This window comes from Mandrillus leucophaeus, unplaced genomic scaffold (genome assembly GCF_000951045.1).
Source record: "Mandrillus leucophaeus isolate KB7577 unplaced genomic scaffold, Mleu.le_1.0 Scaffold51, whole genome shotgun sequence".
Classification (NCBI taxonomy): Eukaryota; Metazoa; Chordata; class Mammalia; order Primates; family Cercopithecidae; genus Mandrillus; species Mandrillus leucophaeus.
Genome location: NW_012105475.1, coordinates 5,669,336 through 5,687,455, shown reverse-complemented (window position 1 = coordinate 5,687,455; position 18,120 = coordinate 5,669,336). Strand labels below are relative to the sequence as shown.

The 18,120-nt window shown below is 36.2% G+C and overlaps 1 protein-coding gene across 1 annotated transcript in view; it reads right to left on the bottom strand.

Annotated features, from left to right (window-relative positions):
• The window catches only part of THOC1 (THO complex 1), a 51,605-nt gene that overhangs the window by 19,780 nt on the left and 13,705 nt on the right, over positions 1-18,120 (bottom strand). Inside the window, exons 10-11 of the mRNA XM_011996343.1 lie at positions 13,932-14,040; positions 12,453-12,584 (exon numbers count right to left, since the gene is read on the bottom strand). Of these exons, the coding sequence (XP_011851733.1) occupies positions 12,453-12,584; positions 13,932-14,040 (241 nt within the window). The remainder of the gene's footprint in view (positions 1-12,452; positions 12,585-13,931; positions 14,041-18,120) is intronic.

Sequence of the window (18,120 nt, the reverse complement as noted above, 5' to 3'; positions counted from 1 at the left end):
AAAAAAAAAAAAAACCCACAAATAATTCATCCTTTCCTCGCTAGTTTATAATGGAATCTTTTTGTATATTAACCTTTTCTACAATTCAGACTTTCTATTGTTTTAGTTTTCTTCTTCTGTATACTGGTACTAATAATTACCTGTCCTAACTACTATTGCTGTATAGGTCTTAATATCTGACAGGGCAAGTGTTCCTGCTTTCTTCATATTTTTCTTACTCTTGGCTCTCTGCTTTTCCATAGAAACATTAATACTAACTTTTTGAGTTCCCATGAAAAAACCCATTTGGTCTTTATAATAAAACAATTCATATTCCTTTGGGTATAACTTAAATTTAAAAATCCATTTGGATACTGATTCAAAACATGCTGAATCAATAAATCTGGGGAGAAGGGGCACTGGGTCTGTATCTATAAATGTAGTAACGCTGCTCCATTTTTGTAATGTTTCTCTATGAAGACTACGCCTAGGTATTGGAGAGTTTTCACTGCTATTCTGAATAACATGTAATTGATTACTAGTTTATAAGAACACTATTGATGTTTCTCTTGCAATCTTGCTGAAGTTTCATTAGTTCTAATAGTTTCTTGGTTCTCTTGGATTTTTCTCTGCAGACAATTATATTGTCTTCAAATGGGGATAGTTTACTCTTTCCAATACTTACAATTCTTATTCCTTGTTTTTTTCTCTTATTGAAATGGTTAGATCCTCCAGTACGGTGTTGAACAGAAATATGGTTAGTGTCCATCCATGTCTTCTTTTTGGATTTAATGGGAATACTTTTTAAAGTTTCATAATTGTGTATGATGTTTGCAATAGGGTTTTTAAAATCAGTCCTTTTATCAACTCAGAGAACATTCCTTTCTACTTTTTGTATTGAATATTAGATTTTATTGAATTTTCTTGACTTCTGAGCTGATCATACAGATCTTAAAAATCTTTAATCTTTTTTTTTTTTTTTCCAGACATGGTCTTGCTGTGTTGCCCAGGCTGGTCTTGAACTCCTGGGCTCAAGCAATCCTCCGGCCTTGGCCTCCCAAAGTGCTGGGATTACAGGCGGAAGCCAATATGCCCAGTCAATCTGTTGTTCATCTGGCATTATATTCATCTTTCTGATGAACCATACTTACATTCCTAGGATAAACCATATGTCTCTGTTTAAAAAAAAAATAACTACTTCATTTGTGAGTTTATAAAACACTTCTATAAATAGAAAGCATTCTATTTATATGTGAGACGAATATATATATACACGTTTTTCCTTGTTCTGTCCTTATTGGGATTTTAAGTTATAATCTTATATAATGAACTGGGGGGCTTCTCTTTTTCTAACTTCTGAAAATTTTCATTTATGGTAGAAATTATTTATTCTTTGAAGTGTTGATAAGATGTGCCTGAAAAACCTCTGGGCCTGATGTCATTCAAAAAGTGTCATTCTGGCTGGTATTTCTTTAATGGTTGTTCATCTATTTAGTTTTTTTTTTTTTTTTTTTTTTTTTTTGAGAGTCTATTTTGGTCATTACATTTTTCTAAAGAATTCCCATTTTATTAGGCTTCAAAATTTATTTGTAGAAGTTGTTCATAATATCCTCTTAATCATTTCAAATATCTCTAATTATGTCAATTTTTACTGTTAATACTGTTTGCTGGTATCTTTTCATTTTCCTTGCACAGGCTCTGGATTTCTTTTTATAACATTTTCTTTTCAAAGAAACAACTTTCAGTTTTGCTGATATATTTTATAGTTTCTCTTATTTCATTAAGTTGTGCTATTATTATTACTTCCATTTTCTTGAGGTTTACTTTGTACTTTTTCTAACTTCTTGAGTTGAATGCTCAATTTGTCACTCCTTCTTGACATTTTTTCCATTAATGCATATGAAGCTTTAACGGTCCCTTTACATCTCCCTTTAATTGTAACCCACACTTCTGACATATCATTCTTCCTGTAATTACAATTTTGATATACATTTATTACAAATTTGGAATTTCCATTATGATTTCTTCTTTAATTCCTGGGAAATGCATTTTTATGTTTTCATATATTTGCCTCTTTTTAAGCTGTCCTTTTTGCAGCTTTAATTTTAGAATTCTAATTTGATGACAGAGAAATGTGGCCAGAGAATGTGTTCTTCATATATAATCTTTGAAATTTGCTGAGAATTTCTTTGTGATCTAGTACATGGTCAAATTTTGTGAATGTTCCACGTATACACAAAAATAAATATATTGCTTCTATTTATTCTGTACTACATCAAGCTTATTACTGTCATTGTTCAAATTTTCCATATACTTAACTAATCTTTAGTCAACCTGATCCATCAGAAGCAGTTAAAAATACATACTGTTATTGTGAGCCAACTTCTCATAACTTTGTAAGTTTTTGCTTAATATATTTTGAGGGTATATTGTGAAATACATATAAGTTCATGACACCTTCTTGGTGGTTCATTCCTTTATTATGTAGTGTTCCTTGTCCTATTTATACTTTTCCCCTTAAATTCTATTTTATTTGTTATTTATGTAGCTTTCTTTTTGTTGGTATTAGCCTGGTATGTTTCTTTCCATCCTAATATTTCAATCATGAGTTTTGTTTTAGGTATATATCCCTTGTGGATACAAACTGCTCCATCTTCCATTTCTTAAATTTTTCTTGTGTTCTTTTCTTTTCCACCTAAGTTTTAAGCTCTTAGGTCTGCTTTCTTCCTTCTTAGTGAAAATCATGGAATTACGAACTTGGCTTTGCATAACTAGGAAAGGATAAGATTCTGAGACGCAAATCTCATTAAAAGGAAACTGGTGCCCCCAGAAGACAAATGTACCAATGGCAATTTGGTGCATGGGAAGCTCAGAACATCTGTGTAAATGTGAATTTATGTTTTGCTCTTGAGCCCCCAGTGAGGAAGAGTACACAAAAGGATCGCTACTACTAACCTTGAGTTAGTTCAGAATGTTTTCACTCCTTAAAAGTGCTTTTGTATGACCTCTAGTTGGCCTAATTTAATACTTTTTCCTGTTGACTGAGTGTTAGGCTCTTTTTTTTCTTTTACGTGAAAACCCATATGAATTGTGTGTCAGAGAGTGGGTAACAGGGTAGTCTTTCTGTAGCATGACTGCAGGCGTTGCATATTTCTCGAAAAAGTATTGAGTCTATGAAAGGAACACAGCTATACAGTTTCTACAGTATATAACTCTGATCAGATTGTGTGTCTTGAGAGATTTCTGGAAAAGTACTAAATCTCTCATGTACTGGATTTTTTTTTTTTTTTTTTTTTTTGAGACAGAGTCTTGCTCTGTCACCCAGGCTGGCGTGCAGTGGCACAATCGTGGCTCACTACAACCTCTGCCTCCCGGATTCAAGCAATTCTCCTGCCTCAGCCTTCTCAGTAGGTGGGACTATAGGTGCGCACCACCACGCCCAGCTAAATTTTGTATTTTTAGTAGAGATGGGGTTTCACTATGTCGTCCAGGCTGATCTCAAACTCCTGGCCTCAAGTGATCCACTCACCTCAACCTCTCAAAGCACTGGGATTATAGGCATGAGCCACCGCACCCGGCTTCACATACTGGATTTCCTTTTTAAATTGCTGAAAGGCACCACTAAGTGCTTACATAATCCTGGACAAGGTGTTAAAATCTGCCCAGACAATTAAGAAATCAAGGCTAAACTCCACATGTTTTGAATATACCCATTTTCTCCCCAGACTAGGAAAAAAAAATATAGGTTCCAGTTAGTATGTTTACAAATATTTAACTTTAAACTTTAAATTTAAACTTTTTAAACTTTTAAACAATTTAAACTTTTACTTTTCACAAATGTGTCAGATATTAAATTAGGGTCTAGAGGATTAAATTGTAAAACAGTTTTCTACCTGGAATAGTACCTTCCATATAGCTTATTCAATTGAAATAGAAAACATTGGTTTCTTAGAAAAGAATGTATAAACAATTGTACAAAAACAACTACATTATAAATTTAAATAGCATTCCTTTTTTTTTTTTTGAGATGGAGTCTCACTGTGTTGCCCAGGCTGGAGTGCAGTGGTGGGATCTCAGCTCACCACAACCTCTGCCTCCCAGGTTCAATGGATTCCCCTGCCTCAGCCTCTAGGGTAGCTGGGATTACAGGCACCTGCCACCACACCCGGCTAATTTTTGTATTTTGTGGAGATGGGGTTTCACCATGTTGGCCTGGCTGGTCTTGAACTCCTGACCTCAAGTAATTTCCCCGCCTTGGCCTCCCAAAGTGCTGGGATTGCAGGCGTGAGCCACTGCACCCAGCTCTACTTTGTAATAATTCTTTTCAAAGTGTCTTTCAAAAAAAAGTTCTTAAAAAAATGAAAATCTAATTTTAGTTTAAAGACCTCTCAGTGTCCCTGCTGAGTTACAAGATAAAAGGAGACGCCCATTGAAGGCAGGACCTATCAAGTCTCAATCCTTTTATTTAGTAAAAAAGTAACCTGAAGACACAGTCTCAAAGTTTTAAGCAACTTTCTGTACTAATACAGTAATGTGTCACTTACCTACAGGGATACAGTCTAAGAAAGGTGTCATTAGGCAATTTCCCCACTGTGTGAACATCATAGACTGTACTTAACAATAGTATTGCCTACTATACACCTAGGTTATATGGTACCGCCTATGGCTCCTAGGCTACGAACCTGTAGAGCATGTTACTGCACTGAATACTGTAGGCAACTGTAACACAATGGTTAAGGATTTGTGTATCTAAACATAGAAAAGGCAAAGTAAAAATACAGTATTATAATATATAATCTTACAGAACCACTGTTGTACATGGGGTTCACTGTTGACCAATTATGTGGTCATTATGTGGTGCCATTATGGGGTGCATGACTGTACTGTGAGGTAGACTTAGAAGGCTATAGTATTCCTCAATAAAATAAATACCAAAGATTTAAATTTCATTTTCCTTAATACTCATAGTCAATGTAAAACAAACTCTAATGTTTTACATTAGTGCTGTTTGAAAGTTTTCAGTCTAAAAGATGACTTTATGACTTTTCTTTGGTTAAACCACAAGGTAGAAAAAAGATACAAATATAGAATTCTAATAAACATAAGATTTTTCTGCCTTTAAAAGGCTAAAATGAAACTTTCTAATATAGGTTATTTTGTTGTTACCTGTATTATTAATACTTAGGATTATTTACACATAAACATGGGTGAACAACTAAATCAAGCTGTGATTAAACAGCCAGTGTCTATACGTTGGTTTTCATAAATCTCAGACGATACTGAAAATTATATGAATTTACAGAATATTCTTACGCTATCTGGTAAAGGTTTAATACTCTACAGGATTAGAGAGTATTGAAAACATTTCTACAAAAAATTAAAATTCAAACACAGAAAACATAAAAAATCCCTAACATATGAGTCTTTTATTTATTTTATTTTATTTTTTTGAGACAGAGTCTCACTCTGTTGCCCAGGCTGGAGGGCAATGGTGTGATCTCAGCTCACTGCAACCTCTGCCTCCTGGGTTTAAGCGATTCTCTTACCTCAGCCTCCCAAGTAGCTGGGATTATAGGCACCTGCCACCACACCCGGCTAATTTTTTGTATTTTTAGTAGAGACAGAGTTTCGCTATGTTGGCCAGGCGGGTCTCAAACGCCTGACCTTAAGTGATCTGCCTGCCTTGGCCTCCCAAAGTGCTGGGACACAGGCGTGAGCCATTGTGCCTGGCCTGATTCATATATTTTTAAACCTATGTATCTCTGACCATACCTTAACATGTTTGCTCTTCGTAACACTCAGGATGAAATAAATCAGTTAATGTTTACATATTAAACATGCTTGATAGAATTGTTTTAAAAACTAATTTTAAAGTTTTAAATAATACTGTTATTAAACACTGATCTATTACAACATGCATATAAAAGTATATTGAAAACTAATAAATACTTGTATATAATAGAGGAGGGAGCCTGATTAACTCACAGAAAAAAATTTTTTTTCCTCTGGGTATGAAGTCCATTTATAACCAGGTAATTTTTTTTTGCCCTCTATAGAGTCTGTCCAGGAGTCCAAAATTATTGTCCGCATCAGAGAACATTTTCTTCAAAGGTCTATTAACATTTGTAAATATGACTTCGTTATGCTTTTGTGTAATCATGACTATACACTGTTGTAAACATAATAAGAGTTCTCATTTCTAGAGGACCTAAAATTTGTAATGGTCTTTCTGTTATAGTCAGTATTAATTTCTATTACTTTGGCTAATAAGAAGGTTGGGCGGCTTCTCACTCTCTCTCTGCTCTTTGTCTTATCAAATAACTAGTCTCCTCTGCTAAGTCTTTCAGCCTTTGCCTCTTCAAGATTAGGCTCCAAATTCAGAGCCTACTTTGGCAGAACACCTTCTGCACCCTAACTGCCTTTAGTCTTTCCTAGAGGGCTGCTACTTGGTAGCATCAATCACTTTACTTTCTTATCTTGCTTGTATAACCATGGCTTGACTCACATACAGAGGTTATTCTAAAAATAACAATGGCCGAGTATACTCTAAGTTTTCTAATATGCTCAATGATATTTAAAGAGCTGTTCTATTTGTCAGGACCAGAGTTCAAAAATGTCAGAACAGAGGGTAGTTCATGCCTTCCGCCCTGAGGACCATTACAAGTCAATTTTATTTATATTAAAAAAAGTCAATCATATGAAAAGGTTTTATCTATAGTATTTATCTTTACAGGATGAGTGAAAGCATATGCTAAGACTGACACGACTGTCAGCAAAAGACTTCTAAAGCAGTGATCCCCAACCTTTTTGGCACCAGGGACTGGTTCCATGTCAATTTTTCCACAGACCAGGGGTTATGGGGTAGAGGGAATGGTTTCAGGATGATTCAAGTGCATTACTTTTATTGTGCACTTCATTTCTATTATTATTATATTGTAATATATAATGAGATACATATACAGCTCACCATAATGTAGAATCAGTGGGAGCCCTGAGCTTGCTTTCCTGCAACTAGAAGGTCCCATCTGGGGGTGATGAGAGACAGTGACAGATCATCGGGCATTAGATTCTCATAAGGAGCACACAACCTAGATCTCTCATGATCAGTTTACAATAGGGTTCATGTTACTATGGGAATCTATTGCTGCTGCTCATCTGATAGGAAGCAGAGCTCAGGTGGTAACATGAGTGATGGAGAGCAGTTGTAAATACAGATGAAGCTTCACTTGCTTGCCCACCACTCACCTCCTGCTGTGCAGCCCTGTTCCAGAGCTATCTAAAAGCCTCCCATACCAAAAACAACTAATGAGATTTAAAAAAAATTGTAGGATAGTGGTTAGCCTGCCCACTTGTTAACAGCAGGGCCTTGCTTCTGCCTTCATTTGCTCCTAGCTAAGCCATAGTATATCTTATAGGAGACCTATCTTAGCCTTTACTACATAAAGATTCAACCTCTCAAATGGACATAAAAACTACAAAACATTTAAGGCAGAATGACTGTATGGATAGTTTCTTACTGCCAGGAACTTTTTTTAAAAAAATGACCAAAAGTCCTAACTAGAGGCCTCTTCACGCAATGCAAAGACCAAGCAAAATTGTGAATTTTCTTTTCTCCATGAAAAAGAATGGCCTAATGACCACACTAGGGTCAACAGTACATGACTGTGGGTAACCTCACCCTGGTAACTGCTAGCCACTGAGTATTCCATCTGATCATTCTGGTCACTGAGTCTCAGATGGAAAGCGAGAGGCGTATTATTCTAAAGGACTGGGTAACCCTAAAGCCTATATCTAGTTAGTGTTGTTATACTCTTTTCTGTGAGAACTTAAAAGATCCAAAAATATATTCCTTTAACCATCATGGTAATACTCATGGTACTTAAATGTTTTGAAATGTTGTTCTACTTTTACATGTTACATAGTACGGAGGGAGGAATCCCTATAATACCAGTGCCTTTTATTTGGTATAAGTTGAACAATTAGAGGTAAAATCCTCCCTTAAAATTTCTGAGTATGACCTTGAACTAACCTTAAAGAACAGATACTTTTCCACTCCATTAAAAAATAAACAACCCAGGTATCTCAGCACTACATTTAGCAAGTAGTATCCCTGGATTATTTTGCTCTGCTAACAAGGGAACTATACTGTTGGGCATTAGTATTTACAATCACACTCTAGGTAGCACAAAAATGTGGCACTTTGTTTCTAGGGGAAACTTCTGTCTTTAAGGAAGGAAGATACGATAATTTACAAAGACACCCATTTTATTTGTAGAACCTCTGCCTACCTGTAGTTGCCACATAACTGGCCTATCTCCAACTATAAAGTTTATATCATCTGGCTGGGCGTAGTGGCTCACGCCTGTAATCCCTGCACTTTCGAAGGCTGAGGCAGGCAGATCACCTGAGGTTGGGAGTTTGAGACCAGCCTGGCCAACATGGCAAAAAAACGTGTCTCTATTAAAAAATACAAAAATTGGCCAGGCGTGGTGTTGGGTGCCTGTAATCCCAGCTACTTAGGAGGCTGAGGCACAATAATCGCTTGAACCCAGGATGTAGAAGTTGCAGTGGGCCAAAAAAAAAAGTGTCTCAAAAAAAAAAAACTTTATATCAAACTTGCCAAGTATTATTTCCGGACTATCCCTAAGGAAAAGTCTGACCAGATTCATGTAACAAAACACAATGCTTCTGGATAATAATATTCCCATTGGATGGGGTCACAGGCTCTATTACAGAGATGAAATATCTAACCTTGTAATGATAAGCACTTTTCTAAACCTATTCACCAGTGAAATGATAGGCTATAGAATTATGCTCCAAATAATCACAGCTTTAGATTTCACTTTAGCTAGCTCTTACTGGCAAGGAATACAGCACCTGTATCCCTGAAAAATCCAGACCTTTCCCATGACTTACCAAATCTATATCAGAAGTTGAAAGTAACATCAGGCCCAAAACTAGCGTATATTTAGGTGGAAAGGCCTTTTTGGGAATCCTAGTATACCACATAAGGTATAGAGATGCTGAAAGGCTTCTTTCAGTGCAGCAGTAAAGCTTACAAAATGTTGCATATTTCTCATGATATAGGTAACGCATTACAAATATTTTCACTTGTATATTAAGTAGTAAACACTAAAAATACACCAAAAAATACGAAGAATGTACAAGGAGGACTGTAAATTTAAGATAAAGTTGTTGCTCAAGGGGCAACAAAGGGAAATGAAGATGCAAAACATTTTACGTCTCACATTCTCTTTGGTACTATTTTGTGCCTTTTTCTTATTCCTATGGTAAGTTTTAAGCTTCTCAAAGCTGCTTTTACCTTCCTCGTGGTATTAATTAATGAAATTTCAGAGCTTAATCCTGAAAGTTCATGTTCTAACTGCTGGTGAAAGCAAGTTTACAAAGATTCATAAAAGGAGAGATACTATTAGAAAGCCAAGTGTGATAAAGTGAATGGAGAATGATATAAAAGCATCAATCCCATATTCCAATGTGGAGATTTCTCTGAAAATGTTTAATCCTGCTGTTTTTCATTATTAAAATGTCTTTAGAAACGTTATTTGTTCGGGAGGCGGAGGCAGGAGAATCGCTTGAACCCAGGTGGCAGAGGTTGCAGTGAGCCAAGACCGCGCCATTGCACTCCCGCCTGGGCGACAGAGTGAAACTCCGTCTCAAAAAAAAAAAAAAAAAAAATCTATTAAGACATCCAGATTTTTGAAACAGCTGTCATGTCCTGAGAAATGTGGACCTGTAAGTCTTAAAAGTATACAGGTCTTACTGGTTGTTTTATTTTGTAACTTTTTTGCCCTGATAATATTAAACTGACACCTCTGCATTCTAAAAAGTAGATAACCTTGGGAAGTTTCTCTGTTAAGCAAGAAGAGCTTTGGGATTTTCCTCTCCTCTTCCACATAAGGTAGAATAAAACCTTTGAATTCTTTAGTCAACCAAAAGGTTTCTATATTTGTTTCATTTAAATTAACAAATATAGCTGGAGTTTTAAAAATCCAATCTGATAAAGTCTTATTAGGTAAATTAAATCAGTTTATACTTGTTATTACTGACATATTTCTCCCCTCCTTTCTCTTCCTTTTTCCTTCCCTTTCTGCCATTTGCCGGATTTATAAAGTAGTCTAGGTTCCTCCCTGCCTCCCTTTGATCTCTGCTCTTTGAGAGCAACAAGTTGGTTTTCTTTTGGTGGTTACCCTTTTAATATACATGAAAAGGAATATTCAGTATTCCTTTCCTACGCCTGAAGATTACAAGGACTGCCATAATTTTAAATTACTCACTAAACATCTCTGCTTTCCCCTTCCATATTATTACTGTCATCTAGTTAAGTTCCATGTTAATAAAACTTTTTAATCAAAAATATTTTAAATCATTCATGACTTTTTTGTGTTTATAGTCAATAGTAAATTTACTGTTATATTTTTTAATTTTTGTGCTCACCGTTGCCTTCTGTATCCCACTCCATTCTTATGGGTTCAATTTCCTTCCTCCTGAAGAACATCTTTGAGTAGTTTTTTTCAAAATGAGGGTCACTGAGTGGTAAGTTATCCTGGTCTTTAAACAAAAATGTCTTTCTTTCATCGGCAGTCTTGGGTATATTTAACTTGGTATAAAATTCTAGATTCAATGCCATTTTTCTTTCAGCACTTTAGTATTTCTCTACCGTCTTCTGGTATTAATGGTTGATAGCTGTTAGAAATCTGCTAACAGTCAAACCGCTGTGCCTTCCCAGTATATCTGTCTTTCTTATCCCTTAGTGGTTTTTAGGTTTTCTCTGAATGCCCACAGTTATGGCATGAGGTACTGAAGCGTAGATTTATCCTTCTTTATCCTGCTTGGCAGTTGTGGCATACTTTTAAGCTGAGGATTTGAGATTTCCTTCAATTCTTTGCAATCCAGTTTCTCTACCATTCCCTCCATTTTCTTCTTTGGAAATCCTACTAGACAAATGTTGGAAATTCCCAATCTATTCACCATGGCCTTTAACTGCTCCTTCACTTAAAAAAAAAACAAAACTGTGCTGTTTGCTGGATGAAGTTCTCATCACCTTCTTCAGTTCACTAGTTCTTTGTTCATCTATGTCCAGTGTATAGTTTAATTCTGTGTGCTGAGTTTTGGTTTCAATGATTATATTTTTCATTTCCAAGACTCCTGATTAGTTGTGTTGACTGTCCTACTTCATTTCAGCCTGCTTCTGTTTCATGATTTCTTGTTCCTTTTCAATGGATTATCTCATCAATTATCTTTTTGAGTATCCAAAACATATATGAAGTCTTGGTCAGGTTATATATTTCATCTGGAATAAATATACATCTATCCCAAGAGTTGATTTTGCTGGTGATCCTTCTTAGCATTAGATTTATGGATTTTGGAATTTTAATTTATCAGAGTTTTGAACAGGAGCCTTTTCTTTTGGGATGTTTGTTTACTTCCTTTCCCCTCCCTCTCTGTGTACATCCTTCCCTTTCTAGCAGTTCTGCATCTGCTTCTACCAGGGCCCCTGAGTCCAAAAGTCTAGAATAAGTCTTATGATGACTTCTTAGAGCAGCTGCTTCATAAGTATACTTAGCATATCACATATCTGGTCACTGAGCAAGCAGATGGACACAAAGCTGTCTTTGTTATCCCTAGGCTCACAACTTCCTATAAAATCATAGCCCTTGGCAGAAGACTGGCAATCTTTTTTCTTAGTTTCTTTCCAAAAGTGGATAAAAGTTCCACCCTAGTCCTTGGCTTCAAGAAGCGAAACTGGCTTTGGCCCCTTGTCCCACATGGTGCACATTTAGTCTCTGTTACTTGTAGCCAAATTCCTGGACACCACCACCTGCCTTGGATAGAGAGTCCAGCAGGCCCAGGCTGCAGTTTTGCTCACTACTTGGCATTTCTGGTCCATGAAGATATTTATCTTGTTTGTGGAAGCCCAGCCTTGTCTCTTTTGTTTTCTCGTTTATATTTTACCCGTCACTGCTATGTGTTTGGAGCAAAGGGAGTGAGTCGAAACATAAACTCAATGTGCCATCTTGACTAGAAACTTTACATCATCTTGTAGCATTATATTTGAACAAAATTTACTTTTTAAAATGTATAAATAAGATTAACAAGGAACTTTTAAACCCCTTACTTGTACCTAAATAATAATTATGAAATATTATTTTCATATACAAATTAAATCCTAACCTGACGTTTAAAATATATAGACATGAAAGTAATTAAACTGCATTTATTCCAAAATTAGTCTACAAAACAGACTTAATGTAGAATTACTTTCACCTTTGAAATCAAATTAGTCCTACTTGTGAAAGGAAGAAATGGGACTTTCAAAGTAACATTAATCAGCTTTAACTCAAAGTAAAAATAGGAAACATTTCTATTCAATTTAAGTTAGAAAGGCTGTCAGCTAAACAGAAATAAAACAAGACCATTTCTTATTATGCTTAGTGAGAAAGAAAAACTTATACCTTTTCACTTGTTAAAAATTTTGCAAAATATACATGCTCTCCTCCTGTTTTCAATTCTTCCATCTTTTTTCTTGAGGCCTGAGTATCATCTAATTTATAACTCTTAAAAACAGCTAAAACTTCTTCAGAATACTGCAAAATAAAAATATTAGTTTTATTCGACATTGTTATCCAAATTTGTTTAGTGCTTTTCTGCATCAAAATGTCTAGAATTTACTCTCAATCATGTATGTATATTGTATATTGTAAGGCACATTAACAATAAAAATTATGGGAGTAAAAACTATTGTGGATATTTCACTTGTTGTAAAAGTAGGAACAAGTTCCCCACTCCTAAAGAAATGCGATTTCTTGGCCAGTCGCGGTGGCTCATGCCTGTAATCCCAGCACTTTGGGAGGCTGAGGTGGGCGGGTAACTTGAGATCAGGAGTTTGAGACAAGCCTGGCCAACATGGTGAAACCCTGTCTCAACTTAAAATACAAAAATTAGCCGGGCACCTGTAGTCCCAGCTACTCGGGAGACTGAGGCTAAAGGATCCCTTGAACCTGGGAGGCTCCGTCTCCAAAAAAAAAGAAATATGATTTAAGAAGTTTGTATAAGGGACAAACAGAGAAGGGAACACTTTTAAGAGTGTATAGGAATTTACCAGTGAAATTGTTTAACTACCTGTAGAAACTCTTATGTATTTCTTGTGCTAAAGACTGAGCAAATAAATTCCATCAAATTCTGTTCCGTTAGAAGACAATTTCAGATTATTTCTCACTAACCACTTAATCTGAATTTGGATGGTGCTGCCCCAACAAAAAATTGCATACAAAACAAAAACTATTAAAAATAACATAACACACACCACGCTACTTTGAGAACTACCTACTTATCTTATATTTTGATTACAACAAAAAAGGATAACTGATCTTTAAGTACCCAAGAAAAATATAAAAAATTCTTCTAAAACAGGATTGGCAAACTTCTTCCATAAAGGACCAGAGAGTAATTATTTCAGGCTTTGTGGCCTTTATAGTCTCAGTTGCAACTACTCAGCTGTGCCATTATAGTGCAAAAACAGCCACAGGTAAGTGGAGGTCATGGTAGTATTCCAATAAACCTTTGTTTACAAGCAGTAGGTCAGATCTGGCCTAGGGCCATGACTTGAGGACTTCTGTTTCAACAAGACAGCTAAAATAGTTTTGTACAAAGACAGAATATATTCTGCAAAATATCATCAATTTATGTTGATAACACTCATTATATTCCAAAAAAGCAAGGCTGTAATGACTTTTAAATATCCGATTCTTACACACTACTTCACAATAATAGTGGTTTAAATATTAATTTGTAATTTAGCTTGTTATGAAATTGGTATAAAAATGTAAGAGGTAGAATAAAATAGTGAAAAGTATGTTAGACAAGGGTAAGTTTTAGCTCTATCACTGGCTATAAAATACTAGGCTTCTGACAGTCTGTCACTGGCAACTCACCTTGAGAAAAGTTTTCCATGAAATCTTCTCATAGCATTGCACGGGGTTCCTGAAGTAATCCTGAAGTGACCAGAATTTTCGATACAGGTTGTAATCAATTGGAATAGAGCTAATAAAATAAATGTTACATTACATAAATCATTTAAATTCTTTTACAAATATCTAAATATTCTTAGCTTTGGTCACAAACCATTTTCAGAAGCTAATGAAAGTTATCAGAAAAGTACACATTCACAAATACTTATATAAACTTTTACAAATCATTTTAGGGAACTCACAGACCCCAATAGACTCTCTTTATCTACACTGGTGGAGCCCCTGAATTTTGGTAGGACACATGGTTATTCAGAATCAAAGATTATGTTTCCCAACCAATCTTGCTGCTAGTATGATCATGTGATTAAATTCTGGCCAATCAGTTGGGAGCAGAAGTCATATGTGCAACTTTTGGGCCATATTTTATCACTGGCCTTTTCCTCTTCCTGCTGGCTAGAATGTAGATGTGAGAGTGAGCCACCCTGCACTACAGGAAAAACGGCAAACACCAAGAGATGATGGAAGAAGAAGGCAGAAGAAACCAGGGTCTAGGCAATCTCACTGAGCAGCGCTCCCTTACCAGCCTTGGACTGCCTGCTTCTAGACTTCGATATGAGGGGGAAAAAATCAACTTTTATGTTGTTTAAGCCGATGTTAATCTGAATCTATGTTAAAAGTCACTAACTAATAACATATCCTAAGAAGCATTAGTATGAGATAAACATATATGGTACATATCAAGTTAGCATCACAAAAATAAGCCCTTTCTCTAGTGACTTTATTATGGCACTACTAATTCAACTTCTAATCTTGATATGTCACAAATCTACAGTGTCAATACATATTCTTTTAATTTTTTTTTTGTTTTTAAAGGAGTCTCGCTCTGTTGCCCAGGCTGGAGTAGAGGGCAGTGGTGTGATCTTGGCTCACTGCAAGCTCTGCCTCCCGGGTTCAAGCGATTCTCCTGCCTCAGCCTCCTGAGTAGCTGGGACTACAGGTGCCCACCACCACGCCCAGCTGATTTTTTGTATTTTTAGTAGAGACAGGGTTTCATCGTGTTAGCCAGGATGGCCTCAAGCTCCTGACTTCGTGATCCGCCCACCTCAGCCTCCCAAAGTGCTAGGATTACAGGCGTGAGCCACTGCGCGGCCTATTCTTTTAATTTTTAAAACAGCTAATATCTGATAAATGGCTAGTATGTGAGGCACGTGAAAATCAACAGTGAAGAACACTGACAACTTTTAACTAACCAAAATCTAAATCTAGTTCTTGCCAAAGCTTTCATCAAGAATTAGTAGTATCTGAAAGAATCTAATGGGCAGGTTTACTTTCACTCTTCCTAAACTTTTCCCTAGTAACAACTGGGAAAGTAGGAAAACAATGATCTGCACATTAACCTCTCTCTATAATTAAAGCAGCTTAACTGATTTACAACAATAAGATTATACCTCTGGGTTTTCTATGAATTGGGTTTTTAAAAAAAAGCCACAGCCTGGGCGTGGTGGTTCATGCCTGTAATCCCTGTAATCCCAGCACTTTGGGAGGCTGAGGCGGGCGGATCACGAGGTCAGGAGTTCGAGACCAGCCTGATCAATATGATGAAACCCCATCTCTACTAAAAATACAAAAACTACCCAGGCGTGGTGGTGCGTGCCTGTAATCCCAGCTTCTCAGGAGGCTGAGGCAGAAGAATCACTTGAACCCAGGAGGTAGAGCTTGCAGTGAGCTGAGACTGCGGCACTGCACTCCAGCCTGGGTGACAGAGCGAGACTCCGTCTCAAAAAACAAACAAACCAAAAACAAAACAAAACAAAACAAAAAGCCACAAAAAGAACATTACCTAAAACGTTAAAGAAACAGCACTATATAAATTATTTACATCCATGAAAGAACAAGAACCAATATTTGTATAGTTCCACATTTGATAAAGAATGTTTTTGAAGTGCCTGTGCACACACACACACTAACAAAATGTTACTCAGTTACAACATGTAAGATTGAATATAATACCTCTTGAAATGTAGTACCAGGAAAGTTTGTCTCTTAAAAATGGGGCTAGTTCTAACAGAGAATGAGAATCACGCAACCATTATATGTCCCTTTTGTCTCAATTGATAAGAACTTCACATCTAATTTAATGCTTGATACCAATAACAATGTTATTCCAAGTTGCTAATTACCATCTCCTACCTGTAAAGGCTTTTGATCTCTTCCCTTTTATCTTTAATTGGCTTGGTGGGTATCTGAGGCGTCTCACAGAATAAATTTTGAAGTTGTGTTAAATATTACAGTTAGGCAGTTTTTATAGTTGAGACATTAATATATTTTTTAAAACTTAAAGTCCCCTCTCCTAGATGCTGTCCCTTGCTCTTTTCCTTCACAGCTGAATAAAATTCTTCAAAGAGTTGTCTATACTCCATGTCACCACTTCATTACCTTTCCATTCACTCTTCAACCCACTTGCAATTTGCCTCCCACCTTCACCACTCTACAGAAACTTCTGAATTTTCTGTTTATCCACACAAAGCAAATGTAACCATTTATTGTATTTGCAAATAATAACAAATCAGAGACCCAGTTACTATGTAAAATAGAATGTCTTGTAACTATTTTAACCAAAATACTCTGGAAAATTTGATACAGTTTTTAAAATGTTGAGCTATTTTATAGGATGTTACACATTGAAATTTCTTAACAAAATGTTTACTGGTGTATTTCAGCCAAATCTGAATGGACTTCATATTGTAGGTACATGGGTAATGTGTTCCGCTTTGTAAATTACAGTGCCTAAGACCATCTGCTGTTTACAAAGTAATTCCTCATATATTTTCTCCCTCTATTCAACATTAGTGACTGTGACAGAGAGAGGCAGCTGAGAGTTAAGTCTTATTTAAGGGATTTACAAACATAACCAATAGGGATGAACTGTCTATACAGTCTTAGGCAAAATCTAATTAGACAAAACTGCATTGGTCGGTGTCTTTGGGGCCATTTACACTTCAGGTGACTCATTATCTTGTAGCCTACTTACTTGCCCCAGAGCCCTGATGTTGCTCAGGCCAGACCCTAAAGCCTATTCCATCCATGCATAATGAATAAATATGTCTCTAAAAAAAAAAATAACGATAACAAATAATAGCTACTAGACACTGAATAGACAATATTCTAAGTGCTTTACACTTACCACTACATATAAACAATTAGTGCCTTAATAGACTATTTCTGATCATCGTCTTATTTAATCCTCTTAACTGTAGAGTGTAGGTGGCATTACTACATTTTAAAGATGTTGAAACATGACTAGGAAGTATTGGAGTTAAGCTTGGAGCCACACCACTTCTAATGTTTCTTCTGGAGATGTGTTTGAATTTGAAATCTGGGATGCCAGAAACACAGGGCAGATACAGGAATCCCATCTTGATCTTCTAAACAATAATGGAAATTCTTTCAATTATAACTAATGACTCTCATCATCTCAGACACCTGGAAGAGTGCCAGTGAAGGAAAATTTTCCTTAATACCTTCTCTTTTCTCTTGCTTATTGCTTCTAAGCCAGTGCTAGGAAGAAATTATGGCAGGTCTTCAAATAATGATGTTTCCTTCAATATTGTTTTATTGTAACATTGATGAGGGGAAAAAAAATGGATTCCTGGCTGGGGCCATGGTCTATGTGAAGTTTGTATATTCTCCCTATGTCTCTGTGGGTTTTCTCTAGGTAGTCAGATTCCCTCCTCCATTCCAAAGAGGTGTACATGAAAATAACTGGTATGTCTAAATGGTTCCAGGATGAGTGAGTGTGGGTGTGTGGGTATACACACCATGAGAGGATGGCGTCCTGTACAGGGTTGGTTCCCGCCCTGCGCTCTGAGTTGCTGTGACAGGCTCTGGCCACCCGCAACCTTAAACTGGAATAACTAGGCAAATAATTATCTTACTTGTTTTTATTAATCTTTCTCAAATGCATGTATAGCTCACATTTATTCAATGTTTAATAACAGAAGCATTTTCATCTTTATCTAGGAGATTGGTGATTGTTTTTGTGACTAGAAATAGGCCATAGGAACCTAACTTTTGTTTATTAGCCTATGGGAAAATTGGTTTCATTATACATCGTTTCACTTAATGTTGCAGTTTCTAGAACCTATCTATGCCA